At 41.3% G+C, this 19542-nt stretch overlaps 1 protein-coding gene across 14 annotated transcripts in view; it reads right to left on the bottom strand.

Moving 5' to 3' along the window:
* SEMA5A (semaphorin 5A) overlaps nucleotides 1-19542 on the bottom strand; it is a 475568-nt gene that overhangs the window by 243613 nt on the left and 212413 nt on the right. For all 14 annotated transcript variants that reach the window (XM_072807361.1, XM_072807363.1, XM_072807354.1 and 11 more), the window contains one exon: nucleotides 14977-15076. In XM_072807361.1, coding sequence (XP_072663462.1) covers nucleotides 14977-15076 — 100 coding nt within the window. The remainder of the gene's footprint in view (nucleotides 1-14976; nucleotides 15077-19542) is intronic.

Genomic DNA, 19542 nt, shown 5'->3' with positions numbered 1-19542 from the left:
TATTTTCATTATTTGGGGAGGTGCGTAGATGTCAGAAGCGGCCAGGCTGTCCTAGTGGAAGTGACAAGTGATGGCCAAGTCAGGCCAATGGCATGACCTTGGGGAGACTGAGAAACATCCTTACTGAGCGGGCAGGGATGCGAGGACAAAGCCAGTATGGAAGCCAGGGTCCAGTAGCATGCGTGTGCATGCTTGGAGAAAGAAATGGGACAAGTTCACTTTTATTTTTTTAAGATGTTATTTATTCATTTGAGAGAGAGCATGAGTGGGAGGAGGGTCAGAGAGAGAAGCAGGCCCTTCAGCGAGGGGGAAGCCCAATGCAGGGCTCGATCCCGAACCCTGGGATCATGACCTGAGCTAAAGGCAGACACCTGGCCCACGGGGTCACTCGGGCGCCCCACAAGTTCACTTTATCAGTGGTCTCATGTGTCCCCAGTGTTGCCCCCTGGGCACCCTGCTTTCTTGGGGTTTGTCCCCCAGCACGGGGGGTACCACGATCCTATACTCAGTGGAAGCTGCCTCGCCAAACCACTTCAGTGGCCTCTTCACCATACTCTTTCCGAACCTCCAATTTACTCTCTGAAATAGTGCCAGAGAAGCTCCCAGAAGCATTGCTTGGCACATGCCACCTCCGCCGCTAAGCTGTTTGTGGAAGACACCCCCCCACCCCACCCCCTTATCACAGACAGCTCTCGCAGCCCTCTGTGCAGACCCGGATTAAGGATGCCTTTGACGAGGGAACGTGACAGCAGCATCTATTTGTATTTAGTCAAGCTGAGGCAAGGCTTCCAACAGAAACCTCTTCCTGCAGGGGAAGGACAGGCGTCGGGGCGCGGGCACTCGCAGAAGCGCCCGGCCTCCGCCTGCTGGGAACCCGAGGCCAGCGCGACTCCCAGGAGAAGGCAATGACTGGCCATAAGGCACACGGAGCACCGGGCTCCCTGCCCTCTGGCCTGCAGGAGGCGCCCCGCGGGCCTGTGCCCCTCCTGCCCGAGCAGGGTCCCCGTGTGCCTAGGAGTAGCTCTGCGAGAGCCAAGGCTGTGCCAGCCTCGTGCGGGAAGCACTCCCACCTCGGTCTTCTCTCTCGGGGGGGGGGGGGGCTAATCGCCCACCTACTCCCTGCAGCTGTGAGCCTTACATCCAAGGAGAACAGTTAGAGTGGTCTCTGCGCCACCGCAGGCACTCGATCAATTGTAGCCACTTCTAGACAGTTTATTGAAAGTACTGAAAATACTGAAATTTCCAGACACACTGAAATTCCCAGTATGTTCTCCATTGAGCAGAGAAGGAAAGAGAACTTCTGCTGTCCAGCCCTTTCGGATTTGAGGTAAAAGGCAGCGTGACTCTCTTGTTCAGGTGCGGGGGCTGTTGTCACCAGGGACGGTATGGCACTGCGGGCTTTTTAGAACAGAAGACAGCATTGTTCATCTTGTCATGGTTCTGGGTTACAATCATCACATGCTTCAACTCACTAGCTCTTTTAAGAAAGACTTCTTCTGTAAATACTTTCAGTAAAAGAAATTATTCTTTATTTTAATTATTTTTTATTCAAAAATATTCTTATATTTTTGGGCAATCAAGTACCTAAGGGGTCTGATGAGTTGCAAGGCCACCACATTCCCCACCCCTGTCTCCCTTTCTCTCTCGCTCTCTCTCCCTCTCATACACCCACCCCCCTGCCATACACACACAGGTACACGTGCACACATGCATCTGTATCTGGAAACTTTCTAGAAAGGCACTTCTCATACACAAACTCAGAGCTGGAATGACCTTCTCACCATTGAGGAAAAAGGATGGGAGTGTCCACCATGCTCTGTAGAGCTCTGGACAGGATAAGTGGAGAGGAAAGTTCAAAGGAGTGGATTGGAGGAGGTATAGAGATCATTCTCTGAAACTTATGGGTCCAGCTTTCAGGTCCACATCTCCCCAAAATCCCTATATTGAAATCCTAACCCCCAAAGGTGATGGTACTAGGAGGCAGGCTTTGGGGAGGTGATTAGGTCAGAAGGGTGGAGCCCTCATCAGTGGGATTAATGGTCTGGTAAAAGAGGGCCCAGAGATTCTTCACCCTTCTACCACTCAAGGACGGGACACAGCAAGATGCCGGCCATCTGTAGCCCAGAAGAGGGCCCTCCCCAGAAGCCATCCATGCTCTCGGACCCCTACCACTGAACTGTGACAAATAAATTTTTCACTGTTCATAAGCCACCGGAGTCTGTCAAGTTCTGTTCTAGCAGCCCCAACAGACCAAGACAGGAAGACACTGATCTGTGTTAAGAAACACGCCACATTCTCAGTCCACATCCCCCCAAGCAAAACTAACTGCACTGACCATGCTTTTTCTGCCCATCAGGGGTCGGGCTGGAAAACTAGCCCTCCTGCCCCCACCACTGCTGGTGAATTCCAGCCATTTGCTCTCACTATTTGAACTCCTACCAACTATGGTGCCCTTACTACCATCTGGTCAGTAAGAAATCAGTCTGGTAGAGACATACAATAGGTAAATCGAAGGGAAGGGAGAGAAAGAGCCACAGTAATTATGAGATGCCACCACCACCACTACCACCACCACCACTACTGCCACTATGCCCAGTGCTCCAGTGAAGAGAAGCAATAAAAAAACACAAGAGCTTTTCTTTTGATATTTTCTAGGTTGCAAGATGCAAATTCGTCATTATTTTTAAACCATCCTCAATTTTTTTTAATCTTAAAAAAAAAAAAAAAAAGGCAGAGAATTCAAGAATTCTAAAGCTGAGTCGTCATTGGAGGGTATACACCTTCAATTTGCCAATGAGGAAAACTCTGCATATTAAGAAGTGATGTGATTTATTCAAGATTATTAAGACAAGATAAAGTGCCAGGATTAGTATCAAGACCTCTCACACCGTGCTGCCCCTTGACCCACTGTGCCTTTCAGCTTCACCAACCGGTCATCCCATGACCCCTTCCTAATTCCACCAGCATGCACACTCACACTCACACCCACTCCCACAACACACACAGACACACACAGTAATAGTTCTTACACCACAATTATTTCATGGCTTCATTGTTCATTCACAGGTGCATCTACATATCATTTTGAGATGATTCAAGTCTTACACTGCAAATGGCCAGTTTTTGATCCTGCATAATTGATTCTCAGCCCTGGGATGAGATCTGACTGCGACAAATGTCTCCCCATTAGTCGAACATGTTAATGCTACTGGTCTGGCTGATTAAATGGTGCATTCTTTCTCCCTATTTCCCACAAATTCTTCCTGAAACTGCCTGCCCATACTTTAAGAGTGCCCATGTTTCTTCATTTAGGACATGAGAGAGCTAAGCTATACCACCTCTCAATATATTTAAGTCACACACCTTAAGTATATTTAAATCTTTTAGTTTCTAAGAGACCATGACCCTTTTTAGATATGAAATAGTTAAGAGAGCTACAGAAATATGTGACCATTGGATGACTTATTATCCTGACATATTTTGATAAATTCCTGAGAAATATTTTGAGTATTTCAAATATTTTAAATGAAATTTCAAATAATTTTAAAATAATTTTAATATTTCATATTTCAAAATAATTTTAAATGAAATCTAGCATGTAAGAAAGGAAGGAGAATACTTTTTTCTTTTTTTCTTTTTTTTTTTAGAGAGAGGGAGACAGAGGGGTAGGGGCAGAGGGAGAGGGAGAATCTTAAGCAGGCTCCACGCTCAGCTTGGAGCCCATCACAGGGCTCGATCTCTCTACCCTGAGATCACGATCTGAGACGAAATCAAGAACCAGATGCTTAATGAACTGAGCCACCCAGGTGCCCTGGAAGGATAATTCTTTATGAACACAAACTCATTCAACAAGTACCTACATATAATATTTGTTAATTATAGTCAACTGAATAAGTTAACTTAAAAATTTTGAAACTAGAATTATTAGAAATATGTTATCTGTAACTTTGCAGAGCTTCAACATCTGTTTAAGGTTGATCTTTGCATTGGTTGGTTACATTTTTGTCGCTAATTTTTGCTTGATTTTGGAGACAAAGAGTTGGTAGGGGCGCTCAAATATTTGTTTAATACATGACTGTGGTCTACACAAAATCCAAGTAGGCAAGTTAATGCCTTCCTGGACCTTCCCATGGTAGAAATATGTAACATGGAACATTTTAGTGTTCACTTTATCTATCATAATTTTCAAACATTTAAGATACCTTTAAGAAATGAAATACAAATGAAACATTTGTGTAATTCCCTAATCACCTCCCTGGAACCTAAGAACCTGATAAAACACTGTGTGGATTCTACTATTCGCAAACACCTTTCCTCAAACTATTTGGTTCCAAGTACAACTTTGAGTCCATTTTTGCTATTGGAAAAGTTCCAATCCAGCTAGCAACATGAGGGACCTGAAATCTCCCAAGATAGCTTGATCCATCACAGTTGAGGTCAACAACCTACGAAGTTAAAGATTACACAAAGAAAATCTTCTAAGGGGAATAAAAAAATTGATATTCCCAGATGTTGGGCCACTTGCACAGTAAAGTAAGATCTATGGTCCCCTGCAAGTGGCTGTTCTCCAGGGAATTAGAGAAGGGGCAACCACTTTATCTTGCAATTGTGAGCACACAGATGAGGAAAAACAATATATGTGAGGTTCACGAGAAAGGCTACCAACCTTTCCAACGAAAAGGAGTAATGGTTCTGGCTCCCTGCCAACAGGGAATGCTAACAAAATGTTTCATACCGGTTCAATTTCTCTAGTTAGAGCAATGCTTTGAGCCACCCAAAGCATTTAAGTGGTCTCATTCATCTTCATAACACCCTGAGATGTAAATAGGTAGTAATAAGGAATATTGCCATTCTTCAGGGACAAAGGCACTGGTGCAAGAGGTTAAGAGATCAGAATTTTTAGAATGTATTAGTTATACAGCTTACAGGGAACTACTCTGTATTTTCATTTCTCCCCTCTCATTAACAGAAGTACACAGCAAGAGTTTGCCACGTTGCAAAGGTTCGGTTTTATGACGACACTAAATAAAAGTCTGTGTTTTTCTTCCCTTGGTATGCATCTCCTTTTTTTCAAACGCCTTGAAATAAAATTTGACATTGTGCATTTAAATGTAATAACTGTATTACTTTTAGGAGTAATAATATATGAGAGATACATAGACCCAACAGACTGAATAATTCAAATCACAAAGCCATTAAATTTGGTAGACAAAAACTGACAGTCTCCCCACAAGACATCTGCATGTGTTTTCGCCCTCCTCACCAGAGTTTCTTTCTTATTGATTGTAGGATTGCATAACTCATCTCTGCCTCCCATCAATCCCCCAGTGGCCTATTAGCAACAAATCACTAAGCACAACAATATATTCTCAGAGGGAGCAGTGCGGGCCTTAATAGACGAAGTTCATTTGCGTCTTCATGTAAAGTAATAAAATTCAGCCGGCATTAAAGAAAAGGTTGAGCCATCACGAGCATATTAACTAAATGACTCATTTTATCTAGAGACTCTATAAAACTTAACTCTGACCTCCATTAATTATGAAAGACACAGGTGTTTTAAAATGACATTCTCTTAGAATAACTCAATTGGTCTCTGATGAATATAGCTATAAAATCAAAGAAGAAAACTCCAGGCTCTTATTGAACATGTAGATTAGAGGCTTGCTTATAACTGAGGAGCAGAAGACCGAATAATGAAGACAGACAGGTATGCATTTTGCACTAAGAGAAGGTGAAGACAGGATAGCAACTAAATCCATCAAATGCATTTAAACAATGATGAGAATGACTTCTCTTTCTTTTTAATAAAAGCTTAGACCATAGCCAATCATGAAACAATCTGAAGACAAAACACGCCCTGGAGCTGACGTCAACTGAGAGGCCAGCCTCACCTATACCTGGGTCAACTTTCTCCTCCCTGATTTTTCACCACAGCAGGGTTCCATCATAACTGTCATCAGCTGGTGACTGCACAGAGCTTGAAAGAGCAGCATCCCCGCCAAAGCCCAAATTTTCAACTGCACTGGTAGGCCTGAATATTAAAATATAAGCTCATGATTTTGAAGTAAAGGAAAAGTGATAACTATATCTTTTAAAGCAAAACTAAAAAGTCGTTTATAAAAATTATTGTATTATTTAAATGTAAAAAATATATAAATCGTATCAATAACCTTAAAGAATTTGAAGATTTAATTTCATCCTCTAACCAACTCAGGTAGCTCACCAATCCATCTAAAATTGTTTTTCCAGAGACTTTCATTATCCAAACAAATTCCAGGAGCCTTTACGTTCTCTGAGGTTATAACCATTCTAAAAATATCTCTTTTGTGTGCTTTTTCCACAGATTTTGAAGGATTTAATTATTTTTTTAATTATTCAGTTGGACTACATTTAGATTACAGTTTGAATAATACACTCATGTTATGAGCTACCTCTTCTGTCAAAATTATTCCTCAAAAATAATAAGTATATGTACTCTAGGCTATGAAAATTTAAAAATTCTGATCTTATTATTGTTGTCATGAACATACGTGTCCAGTATAAACTTCCCCAAAATTGCATCAACTTATTTCCTTCCTTATCCCCAAAAGGTTACTTCAAACCCTTTAAAAATCTTGGTTATTAGGAAAGTTTCAAAGAATTCATCAAAAATAAGAACAAATCATTTTAATAACATTCTTGTATGTTTAAACACCCATATTAAAAGGCACAGAAAAAAGACAAAAAAGGCACCGAAATAGTTGGGAGAGCTTCTTGTTATTAGCAAGTAAAATGAAATAACAAAGATGGATTCTGAAAGTTATGCAATAATTAAGACCAATGCTGTTAGCAAATTGCAGAGACATAAAATCATAAACTTTTTCCCATAAGCACATTTAGGGTCAAAGTTATTAATCAATATTATTAATAATCACGCTGATAATTTAAATTTTATTATGTTCTAAATATTACTTGCAAATCCCTCAGTGCTTTAAAGATTACAGATAATGACTTATTGCTCCAAATTTAACTCACAACTTCTGCTTTTGTGAGTCCACTGGGTATTTGATTTGTTCCTTCCCATTTTTCAGTTGATAGAGATCATATTTCACTTGAAAAAATACCAACTGAACTATCTTATGATTCCTTTAACCTCTGCTTTCTTAGGAATATTCACTCCTCAAGTGATCTCCATATACAATTCTTTTTCTGGGTCATTTTCATAGTTAAAGTGGAAAATTTTTTTTTCATGTATCTTCAAATAATCAAATTGTAGCTCATTCTCCACATGCTTAGGGCTAGCTAATGCCATCACAACAAGCCACACTCCCAAATCTTGCTCCAAATCTCACCTTTGAGCCTTGCTCTCTGCCACCCCATTCCAGTCACCATCAATCATTGTCAAACTCAGCTCTGAAATATGTCTCAAATCTGACTCTTTTCCCCATTCCCACCACCACTGCCTGAGTAACATTCTGACACCTGATCCACAGCTCCCAAGTACCATCCCTACCTCTGAAATCCTCAAACTCTAGAACACTCTGCACATAGTACAGTAGAAGTATCTTCCCAATGCAAATCTGAGCACTTAAATATGTAGGCTTAGAAATCGTCCAAATTTCTAATGCCCTTAGCACAAGTTCTCAAATCTTCCAGTCTAGTAGATCCTCAGAATTTTGATTAAACCAAAGATTCCAACATTACTTCCAGAAAGTCTAATTGCAATTGAACTGAAGTTGGACATCTGCGTTCTTGTAAGGCCCTGTAGGCGACTCTCATGACTGCCAGAACTGCAATCACTGGTCTGGAGGATTATGTCCAAGGTCCTCCATGATCTGACTCTACCTAAAACTCCTGCCTCCCCTGCAACTACTTCCCCTCTCAGTCACCAAATGGTCCAGTCAAGCTGAGCTCTTCTCAGCTTCATCAGGATCTCCAAGGTTCCCCAGGGTACGAACCTTCTGGCAAGAAGACCCTTCCATCTGCCAGACTCCTGCATTTCCAAGGCCCACCTGAAAGAGCACTTTCTCAGTATATCCTTTTCACTCCCAAAGATCATCATGTGTCTTAATTTGTAGGCTTTCCAGGGCTCCGACCCAGGCCTCCATGGGCAACTCCAATTGCTTGTGTTTCCCTTATAGCCACCAGCCAAGAGTCAGCACTTTTTATTTAAGGGCCAGAGAGCAAATGCTTTGCCTTCAAGGACAGTCTCAGTCACAACCACTTATCTCTGCCGGTAAAGCTCAAAAGTAGCCACAGGAAATACACAACTGAATAGGTGTGGCTACGTGCCAATAAAACTTTATTTACAAAAACAGGAGCCAACCCTGGTGCCTCAGCTTGCCAGCCTTGCACTAGATTTTTGCTAGGCTATAAAGTCTTCATCAGGTGGAGACTACCCTTCATCTTTGTTTCCCCAGTGCCTTAGATACTTCCTGGCATAAAGTAGGTTCAATAAATATTTGATGAATGAACAGTCATGAAAGAGTAACTGAGTGAACTAATAAATTCTGATGGACCCTACGTGGGACTGGCTGGGAGCAAAGCTCTCAACACTCAAACACTGCAGCAGACACATACACTCAAAGTAAAGAGGATGATTAATTTTTATTACACTGCTTTGTTGGCTCATTCATGCATTTTGGAAAAAAAGGACTTTATAACTAAATAAATAACTGTTCCACTAGACTTACTGTTCCCCAGTTCTAGCAGGGAAGAAAACACAGAGATTATTCTTTTTTTTTTTTTTTCTTTTAACAGCAAAAAGAACAGGATGTCCAAAAGTCTTTCCCACAAGAGTGTCTGTAGACCACCTCTTGGTTAAGAGCTCACACTCCTGGTCCCCTTCTTTCCCACTGTGTCAGCAGAACTGGGAACAAGGGATAGAAGAAGCTTCACTTTGAATGAACAGTGGTGATACTCAGGTACCCTGAAGTCTGGCAAATATTTCTGGACAAAAGGTAACAAAGCCAGGAGACAATGAGTAGGACTTTTTAACACAGATCAGATTAATTAATCAAATGAGCCTCCTGGAAGAAAGGAGACTAGTAGGTATAAGAAGGAGGAAGATAAGCCAAGAGAATCCTAAGAGAAACACACATCTACAAATCCTGTGCCAATACTGAGAAGGAAAATCACAAAGAAAACATTTAAACAACAAACTAAAGGATAAAAAAAATACTCAGTCGGGTAAGAGTCTACCTGTTGATTTAGGCTCAGGTCAGGATCTCAGGGGATCGAGCCTGAGTTGGGCTTTGTGCTCAGCAGAGAGTCCACTTGAGAGTCTCTCTCTCCCTCCCACTGTCCTCCTCCTCTTTTTCTCTCTCAAATAAATACATAAATCTTTTTAAAAAAAATTCCAGGTGAAGATCAGGAATGAAAAGTGCCATCCATTTTTTTCATTACCAGCTGTTTTCCCTAAATCATAATTAATATAAATACAATGTAAACATCATCACTACCCTGGGTTTCTTTGCATTATGGGGGTCTACTGCTTTCTGGATTCACTCCCAATTGCTGACTTCACTCCACGCAGCAGGAGTTCACCTTAAATGTGCAAACTTAACTAGAAAGTATCCTTTGGAAAACAGAAAAACATCGTGGCTACTGGAAGCAGAACTGCTGATCTTTTAAAAAATCTCCATTTTTCCTTTTAATCATATGCTGCTTCCAACAGATTAATTCTAAGGTAAAACTTTAAAATGAAAATAGCAATTAAAAATCACCACTACCTTGGGAAAAAAAAAAAAGAGTGAATAACACTGGTCAATTAAAAAAAAAGACTTTACATGAATCTAAAATTCAGCTCTTTGTTTAGATCCAGTGGCAAAATCATTCTTAAAGGAGAACTTAGTCTAATTAAATAAAAGCCTGCCCATTCATTCAATGTGATCTTATGGGAACAGATGCTTTGAATACTTAAAGCAAATTCAGTGGGAGCATAACAAAAGCAAGTTCATCTTTCCTTTTTATTTTTATTTTTGCAGATTCAAACCATGGGAAAAACAATGCTTGAAAATAAAACATTAAAAATTTTCAAGGCTAGTTTTTGTGACTATAAGGAAGATCAAGTTCTGCCTTGGAAGCACTAGGGTTTCTGTTTTAGTTTTTAGTAATAAACATGCTCATTAGAAAGCTATACAATTTATTATATAGACAAATGTACGGAAATATCTTCCCACTTATGGAGATAGTCCATATATCCATTAACTGTACAGGCAAAGGCAAAAGGCTCTGGGCAAGGTGCAAAGCTTTGGGCTGGGCCTCATGTCAGGTCATGTGTACAAGGAGACTCATTCATCCCCATTTACCCTTTCCCTTGATCTCTCCCTAATGCATCCATTTCATTATGTGACTTTAATAGAATTAAAATGTGAAATCTCCAAGGTCATAAGTTGTTACAATTATCATCAATCGTGATTGTGACCCAACCCAAGTATTGAGTCTATGAGCTTCAATCCTACCACCTTAAACAACCGGCAAATGATTGGGCCTCCTGGAAGCCAAGGTGCTTGTATGAAAGCTTATGGGTGAGGGTTCTTATTGAAATATCACAGGCTATGAGACTATGCCCTTCAATTTATATGTTTATATTGCACTGAAGCTAGTTAGAGAAGAGTAAAATAGTCACAAATCAACTGAGAGGCGCTTGGCTGGTGTAGTAAGTTAAGAGTTCAACTCTTGGTTTTTGGCTCAGGTCATGATCTCAGTTTTGTAAGACTGAGCCTGGCACTGGGCTCTGCACTCAGCTCGGAGTCTGCTTCAGATTCTCTCTCTTGCTCTTCCTCTGCCCCTCCCCACCCCTGAGCTTTCTCTCTCTCTCTTTAAAATAAGTAAATAAATCTTTTATTTTTTTAAAAAAAATCAACTGAAAGACCAAAAAAAAAAAAGAGAGGAAAGAAATTCACTTCTCTTTGATGAGAGGCTTTTTTCATTACTACTATATGGCTTTATGCTTTATAAAAATGTGGTTAATCAGTAAATGCCCCAATTATAATTTGATTATAATCAAACACTAGGTTGGATGCAAAGCAAGTTTGTTGCCATTTAGAATAACTTGAATTTAGTGCAGAATCACTTATCATCCTTGCAGTGAACTTGGCACACTAAAGACAGATTCATTTGGAAAATAAAAATATAATCACCTGCTTATTTCCAGCATTACAATTCTATCTGCAACAGAACTTAGACTTACGTCAACTTTGTGAACTATTATTAATATCAATATTTTTATAGTTATTATACAAAACCTCTATACCAAAACATATTTCTTTACTTTGGAATTTTTCTTCCTATATATAAAAGATCACGAAAAATACAATAAAATGTCATGGAAACTGCCTTTAGTAGGCTGTTTGACAAAGAAATCATTCATATTCATTTGAAATATTATTCAAATCATAGAAACAAATAGAAATTAAATAATGTGGGAAAATAACTGAAAAGGTAAACTGTGATTATTTCCAAAATTGTGGTTTTTTTCTTTATGCTTTAACTGTATTTTCTAAAAAGCTTCAGTCTCATCATTAAAAACCCAAATGCTATTTTAATTTTCATAGAACCCTTTGGTGAAACAACATATGAATGTCAATGCTATTAAAATAATATAAAAGATAATGTGCACCCTGGAAATAGTAAATTTAGGGATCTTTCCAGAATCTCCACGAACTCAAGATGCAAGTACCTTCTGGGACTATATAACCACAAATCACTTAAAGGGAGGTCTTCCTTTTGCAGCACAATGAACTTTTTGTGAGGAGTCCAAAGAATCTTTAACTGAATTCAATTTCAGAAACAAAGTGTCACTGGCATAAAGTGAAACAACCCAATAAATGGCTTTGCAATGCCAAGTGTTCATCATAAGAAAACAAAGCCTATTATCGTATTTTCCCACGTTTCATATTTAAACCATTACAGATTTCTTAAATATGCACCTGCTATGTATACTTTTTTGCCAGGTCAAACCCTCCCAAACAGGAATCTGAGGGCTGAGTTATTTTTAAAGTTTTATAACTGGCTCACACTCCCTCTCAAACTTTCTGAGCCTAATCCCATCAAGTTTCCTAGTAAAATTCCTCACTCAGTGATGTCTGCCAAAAGCGTGCATGCACACGTATGCCAAAATCCATGGACATCCAGCAGAGCTACCCCACTGCTGCCCGCTTACTGCGTGCCTCTTACTATGACAATCACTTTTCATGGATTATTTTATTAAATCCTCACAACAGCTGACAGGGGTAGAAATAATTACATCAATTTTAAAGATGAGAAAATTAGACATGGAAACTGGCTTAAGGTCACACAACTGAGCAAGTCCAGTCTGTCTCTTTCTTCCTTTTCCTTGTTTATCAAATGCCTATGAGGTTCATGTACTAGTGTTCCGGAACAGAAAATAGAGCCTATGTTCCTGGGGTTGCTTACCTGAAATTCAAATTTAAATTGTGCCTCCTGGACTTTTATGTGCTAAGTCCGGGGATCCTGTTGTTCCTGGTCACCATGCCATACCATGTGCCAAGTGGACTCAGTGGTTAATCTGATCTCTCTCCAGCATGGCTGGACTGGGAATGTGGACATAGGGACACTGGGATGGATACCTTCAGGGACAGGTGTCCCTGTGGACAGTTCCCCAGGGCTGTCTCCCATCAGGACAGGACCATGACATATCTCTTCCAAGTGCCAATGTGCTCAGTGGCTTTTCACATCCATTAGGAGAATCTCTGTCATTCGCCAAAAGCCAAACACCCGCAGGGTGTAGCATGTGTGTGCTGCTGTCCTGTTCGTGCAGCACCACACACCTCCAGAAACAATGGAGAGTCTTTCAAGTCAAGCTCACAGGCAAAACTTTTCCAAATTTCTTTAGGGTTGAATGAAGGACAGAAGTTTCAGCTCTTCCAACTGAGGTCATATTTGCACCTTCTACACCAGCAGCTGACTCCTTCCCCTTTGCCTAAGAATAAGAGTTCATTTTCCCTAAGGGTTAGCTTTGGGGCTAAAGATTGCCACGCCCTTGTGTCCTTGCCCAGACATGGGAATCTGGGATAAATCTGCAAAACCCAATCCATTTTCCCCTGAGGATCTTCCCAGACGCAGAGTGGCACAGATACAAATCACATCCTTGAAGTAGATATATTGATTCAACAGGTATCTCTACGCTTCTGCCAGGGGAGAAACTATGCTACATTCTAGAGAAACAAAGAAAAGACCAGCACATCCTCCGCCATCTGGTAAGTCAGTATCTGATAATGGCAGGTGGGGTGTGGGTGGTACCCGACAAAAAATAATGCAGTAATGCAGTTAAGGAAGGTAGATGAGAAGTGTGCTAACAAGACCACGTAGAGCAGGGGATGGAGGAACTCAGGCCCAGGGGAAGACTCCTGAGCCAGAACTCTTGACTACAAATATGAGCTCAACAAGTAAGAGAACTTGGGGGAAGGGGTAATGTTCCAGGAAAGCAAAGAAGTTTGTTACCAAATCCCAGAATAAGAAAGAATCATTTTACAGTGGTGGGCAATATAAATAACTCCACATGTCTGGGCTATGAGAGAATGAAAAAAAGCGGAGTTTGTAAGGGATGTGGAACCACAACCACAAGGCAGAGGGTGTGGTGGGCAACACCAAAGCGCGAGCATTTATCCAACAGGAGCTACCAAAGTGTGTGGGGGTGCATTCTAAAAAAGATGGCGTTGGCCATGGTACACAGGAGGAGGACAAAATCTGGAGGCTAGAGGACAAATTAAAACCCCTGCAACATACGGTCCAGGCTCCCAGTGATGAAATGTGTTGGAAGTCAGCACCTGAAGTCCCCCATGTATTCCTCACGTGCCAAAGTAAGTCCAAGTACACCAAGTAAACCAAACCACTCTGTCCTCACTGTCAACTCCAAAATATCAAAAGAAATGCAGGTGACATGCTCAGTGCTAGGAACTAAGCCAACTTCTGTCTATGCTTTTGAAGTTGTGCCCATACACCTCAATGTCTTCAAGGGTTAGGTGGATGCACAAGGGCTCCTTGAGATCTGAGAGCCAAAGCGATTATTCTAGAAACTGTTCAGTGTTTATCTAGAGTGCCCAGAGTATAAGTCAGACTGAGCTTCACTCAGCTATATGTGGAAATTGCATATACTCTCTTGCTATGAAAAGTATGTTTTATAATCTAGTAAAATTGACCAAAAGAGATATAACCATTCCAGTGCCCAAAGTGCTTTGCTAGAATGCCAGAAGAGTCCAAATGGCCTCTTTCTTCAAAGTTAGCATTCTTCCAAAGAAAATGGTATGAAGTATTTTTCATACATCATCCTCAAAACACATTGGCAGGATAAGTGATTTGAATGCAAGGATTATGCCTGTTTTCTGAAGAAGTAATGATAAATAGAAGAGCAACAATTCAAGATCTGTTCTGATGGTGTTCTAGCAGCCTCCTCATTAAACTGGAATGTCAAGTGTTGACCTGGATATAGGACCTTAAAAGAGGTAAATAATAACAATTTCCTTGAATTATCAATAGACTGGTAAATGGTGTAATCATGGTCTCAGAGAAAGGTAACAATAGGCATTGGAATGGATGTCAAATGAACCTCTTGACTCTAGAATTTTCTTAAAGAACATACCGAGACTGGAGTAAAAAATGCCTGCATCTGAAATCTTGAGTCCAGCTTTTATTAGACATCATAGTATGTCCTGCCTCAATGTCCTCATTTCTACCATCAGAATGTTGACAATACCTACCTCTCAGCTTTCATGGAAAAAAATGAATTAGTTCCTGTCAGAACAGTTCCTGCCACATGAGGAGCACCCAATAAATGGGTGTAGCACCTTGCTACAAAGAGCAGGTGTCATCCTATTATTAGTAGCATACTTTATGGTACCCTTATTCCATATTTCATTCTTAGAAGTATTACTTAGCACTCATCAACTATGGCAGAGAAGCTCATGTATAGCTGCATCGATGTCAAATGAAATCCAAAATTATCTGTGGTGGCAAAACATTAAGATCTCTCACCTTGCTCCTACAACAAGTTCTTTCTGTCCTGGGTCAAATGTTAACTGCGAGAAATCCACAGCATTCTTCGCTCTGAACTCCCGTAACCAGGGGCCAATTTCTAAATAGGAAAAATAAATAAATGAAAAGATAAAAATGAATGATTTTTTTCCTCCAGGGACCACAAAAAGTGCACATCAGGTAGCAAACATTACATTTCAGAGAGGATTTGGAGGTCCCCTAACGTGAGCGCTTAGGGGCCACTGGAAGTTTCCATCAGAATGTCACATAATCCATACTGAGAATGTGTAAAACATAGAGGGCAGCCACCCAATAAAGAGTGAGCAAAGCATCCGCGCTTGGGTGTGATTTACAAGCCAGAGGTGCATTTTCCTTTGGGCTCTGGCCTGGCCCGAAAATCACGCAGCATTCACAGGCTTCATCAAGGGAATACTGAATGCCAACAAGACCATTTCCTGTGTGTGCTCACTGGCAAGAACTGAAGACTTGAGAATCACAAAGCCCTCCTGGGGAATCCAGGACAAACACAGGGGTACCAGGAGCCCTCCTTGGAGGTGAACAGTCTAGGTCCCTGTCTTCAGGTTTCTATTTTGGCCCCATGATCAGGCATGTTAAACACATACAGAACTTTCTAGATGAGAAATCTAGTTACTTCTAGGGCTTGCTGGCATTTTTTTTCCTAAGGGAAACCAAGAAATAGCACCCTTTAGAAACAGGTTTTTCACAAGACTGTTTCACAAGACTCCTATGATACGGCCTCCAGCCTAGAGTCCATTTATTGTAACATGACAGCATTGGAGAGCAAGAGAATGCTGCTTCAGGAGCCATTTTTGCAATTTTTATTAGCACATTTTTAATACCACAAAAATACTCTGGGAGTTGCCTGCCAGTTGTGCCTCGCCTTATCATTATTCCTGACAATTAGCCATGTTATCTGTCAGTTTTTTCTTGAATTTACGATTTTGAGTGATATCACACTGACTAAAGAGGCACATGACAAATGTCATATCCACAAAGTCATTGGTATCGCACAGGAATAATGTCTTTTAACAAAAGCAGATGCCAAAACCAGATTTAATATGGAAATATGCCCACGTCACATAACGTGTCCCACACAAACACCTTTGTTGATGTGATTGAGATGGATTATTTTCCAGGATTGGCTCTGTATAGCACTTCTCTGCTACAAGTTATTGAGGGAAAAAAAGATCATCGATGGAAAGCTGTTCTAGTCCACATAGAGGAAACCAGGGTTGAGTTCTATAGAGACTTGTATTTGGGCTTTGAAATTTTAATATGTGTCTTGATTCTTTTTAGAAGTTTCTATAAATTTACTCATTTTATAGCCAAGTCATTTAAAAGAAAACACTTAATTATAGTAGAATATGTACAAAGCCCTGGAGCTATAAAAAGTTGTTAATAAATGGTGTGCTCAGGAGTTCGTAATTCAGTTAGGGAACTAGCGCTAGTATCTTTAAGCACAGTGTCTATGAATAGAAGATCTTTTTTTTTTAAAAGATTTTATTTATTTATTCACGATAGACATAGAGAGAGAGAGAGGCAGACACACAGGAGGAGAGAGAAACAGGCTCCATGCCGGGAGCCCGACGTGGGACTCGATCCCAGGACTCCAAATAGCGCCCTGGGCCAAAGGCAGGCGCCAAACCGCTGAGCCACCCAGGGATCTCCTGAATAGAAGATCTTTACAGGTATTTGTAATATTATAGGAAGTACTCACACATAAAAAGAAGAGATGATGGGGGCCCTAGATAAGAGGAAAGGAAAGATCTGACTGCATATGTACAGTCAGACTTGGGATGCCATGGTGCCCCTAGGCCATATTCCATGTTGCTCACCCTCTTGCCCACCATGCCTCATCAGTTCTGTTTCTGGAAGAGGGAGCCAAAGGCTCTTTTGTCTGCAAAGCACACAGCACAGTACCCTAAATGTGGGAGGCCAGAATGAATGATGCAATAATGAAAGAGCAATGGTTAGTGAATTCAAGAGAAGAAGAATGAACAATGAAAGGAGAGAAGGTAAACAGAGAAGAGAGAAAGGGACAGTAACTCAAGAAACCACTGGCAGGCGTCTTTAAATATAACTGTAAAAATATCTGCTCACAGGTTAACACGTTTGGACTTGGCTTCACCCATGCCAGAGAGGCTTTGAAATGTTCTCAAGCAAGTACTTGACAGGTGAAAGCAGGTATCCTAGGAAAGTGCCTGGGCCACTGGTGGGCAGGATGGGGGCAGGAATGTTAGCTGTTGGAAAGCACCAGCATACACGCTAGGTAGCGGCTATGCGAATGGAAGGAAGATGTGGTGGGGGAGCCTCATGGGCCTGATAACCAACTGGAGGTGAGGCTCAGGTAACAAACTGAAGATAACAAAATCTTTCCAAGACTGAATGGAGAGGAAGACGATGATGACAAGACACAGGCATCAGGAGGTGAGGGTGGTCTGAGAGAGAGAGAGGACAGTTTCAGCTGCAACAGCAGGAAAGGTCACATGTGAAGGATGGCCCCAGAGCCATTGCTGAGCATGGCTAACATCTAGAGATGCCTGGAGAGCTCTCTAGGTCAAGAGCTTCATCACACAGGCAGGAAACTCATGCCCAGGGAGCCCTGCCCCGGACTGAGTCCCTGTTCCTGAGTGTCCCTCTAGGGCTCTCTTCTCCCAAACTTACAGCTCCCAGAGCCAGGCACACATGTTGACTCAAGGGGGGAAGAACAGGAGGTTTCATGAGGCCAGAACAGAGAGGCACAGGCTGACCTTTGCACTGGAGGGGTAGAAACATGAGCCATATAAGGGGAGAGGGGGCTGCAAAAAGACATTAGAAGAGCATCAGTGAACCTGTCTCTCATGCATGAGTCTCTCTTTTCTGTTAGACAAACGGGAAGAGTGGCCAACAGCGACCAGGATGAGGAGACGCACTTAAGGTTTGGTTCCTACACTGAGCAAGGAGGAGGGCTACACTGCTTCCTAAAACACCGTCGAATAATAAAACGAGGCACACAGACAGGGAAAGACAAGCGAACAACATATAGATTTATCACTATTGTTCCCTTTTCTGTATTTTAATTTCCAAAATGCTTCCAGGGGATTTTTATGGTCAGCACTAGATCACAGTTCAGTGATCTGCACATCCTCTTCTTTCTTTTTTGATTTTCCTGTGCATTCCCCCAAGTCTGGCTGTCCTGACTTTGCATATCACACAGCCTCTACCTGACGGACTACCATGAAGGCCTGGGGAGAAAGCTCCAGCACCAACTCATCCCTAACTGAGAATGCGCCTGTCCCAACACCCCTTCTCCACCACTTTCCTGGCAAGATCAGGGGCCAGAGCTCTCTCCTCTATGCCAAGACCAGCCCTTCCTCCTCTGCTCATCCCACTTCTTCCCTCTCCTTTGGTCCCTTCCCTAAATCACCTGTTCTCTCTTCTAATATCTCCCATGTTACCAGGCTCCTTCCCTCTGTCTGGAAGTATACATAAATTCCCTCATAAATAAGTAAATAAATAACCTTTCAAAATACATTTTCCTTACACTCTTGTTATGACAGTGTCAAACACCCAAGACAAAATGTATAGTAAACTCTGAGCCTGTGCCTTCTTTGACAAACTGTACCTCAGTTTCACATGTGCATTCCAACAACCCCTTAAAGAACATGGAATCCCAACTCTATACAGCTTATTTCAGAGATGAGCAAAGAGATAAAGCTTCCTAATGCAGATGGGAGGCAACTGTGATCCTGATAATCTTGCTAGTAAGGCTGCATAAAGACATTATGAGAAAGGAAAATCATTGTATAACCTCATTTAAGAACATGGCTGAAAACATCGCTAAGGAAAGCTGTGTATTAGCAAATCATACACACACACACACACACACACACACACACACAGTGTGTCATATGAGATAGAGTCTATTCCAGAAAAACAAAATGGATCAACAAGCTTAATGTCAGAAGTCTTAGCGCCGCCTTCAGCCCAGGGCCTGATCCTGGAGACCCGGGATCGAGTCCCAGGTCGGGCTCCCTGCATAAAGCCTGCTTCTCCCTCTGCCTGTGTCTCTGCCTCTCTCTCTGTTTCTCATGAATGAATGAATAAATAAATAATCTTAAAAAAAAGAAAAGAAAAGAAAAAGAACCATTAGGGATACAGAAAGCGAGAAGAATAGAGTGTCAAGTAAGGCAGGTGAGGACAGTCTGACCATGAGGCAGGTGGTGGGAAACAAGCTCAGCAAAAGCCACAGAAAGGTCAGGGTGACAGAAGAGAGCAGGGGACGGCACATAGCACCTGGTAGGTTGAGAATATAATTTTCAGTAACATGAACTTTCTTAATAGATGCTCATTTCTCCCAAATAATGGGTTTACCTTTTTCATCTTTCTCTCTTCTGATCTTGCTGGGAAAAAAAAAAAAACACTTGATAAAATGGAACTTAAACACGGCAGCCAATACCACCGTGTTTGGAAGTTAAGTAGTAACATGAAGCCTATAACTTCAAATTCAATATTTTGTAGATAATTTTTAATATTTGATAGCAATCATTCTAGCTAATCTATTCT

This window comes from Canis lupus, chromosome 31, assembly GCF_048164855.1.
Source record: "Canis lupus baileyi chromosome 31, mCanLup2.hap1, whole genome shotgun sequence".
Classification (NCBI taxonomy): domain Eukaryota; kingdom Metazoa; phylum Chordata; class Mammalia; order Carnivora; family Canidae; genus Canis; species Canis lupus.
The sequence above is the reverse complement of the archived record's forward strand: the minus strand, read 5'-3'. Positions and strand labels throughout refer to the sequence as shown.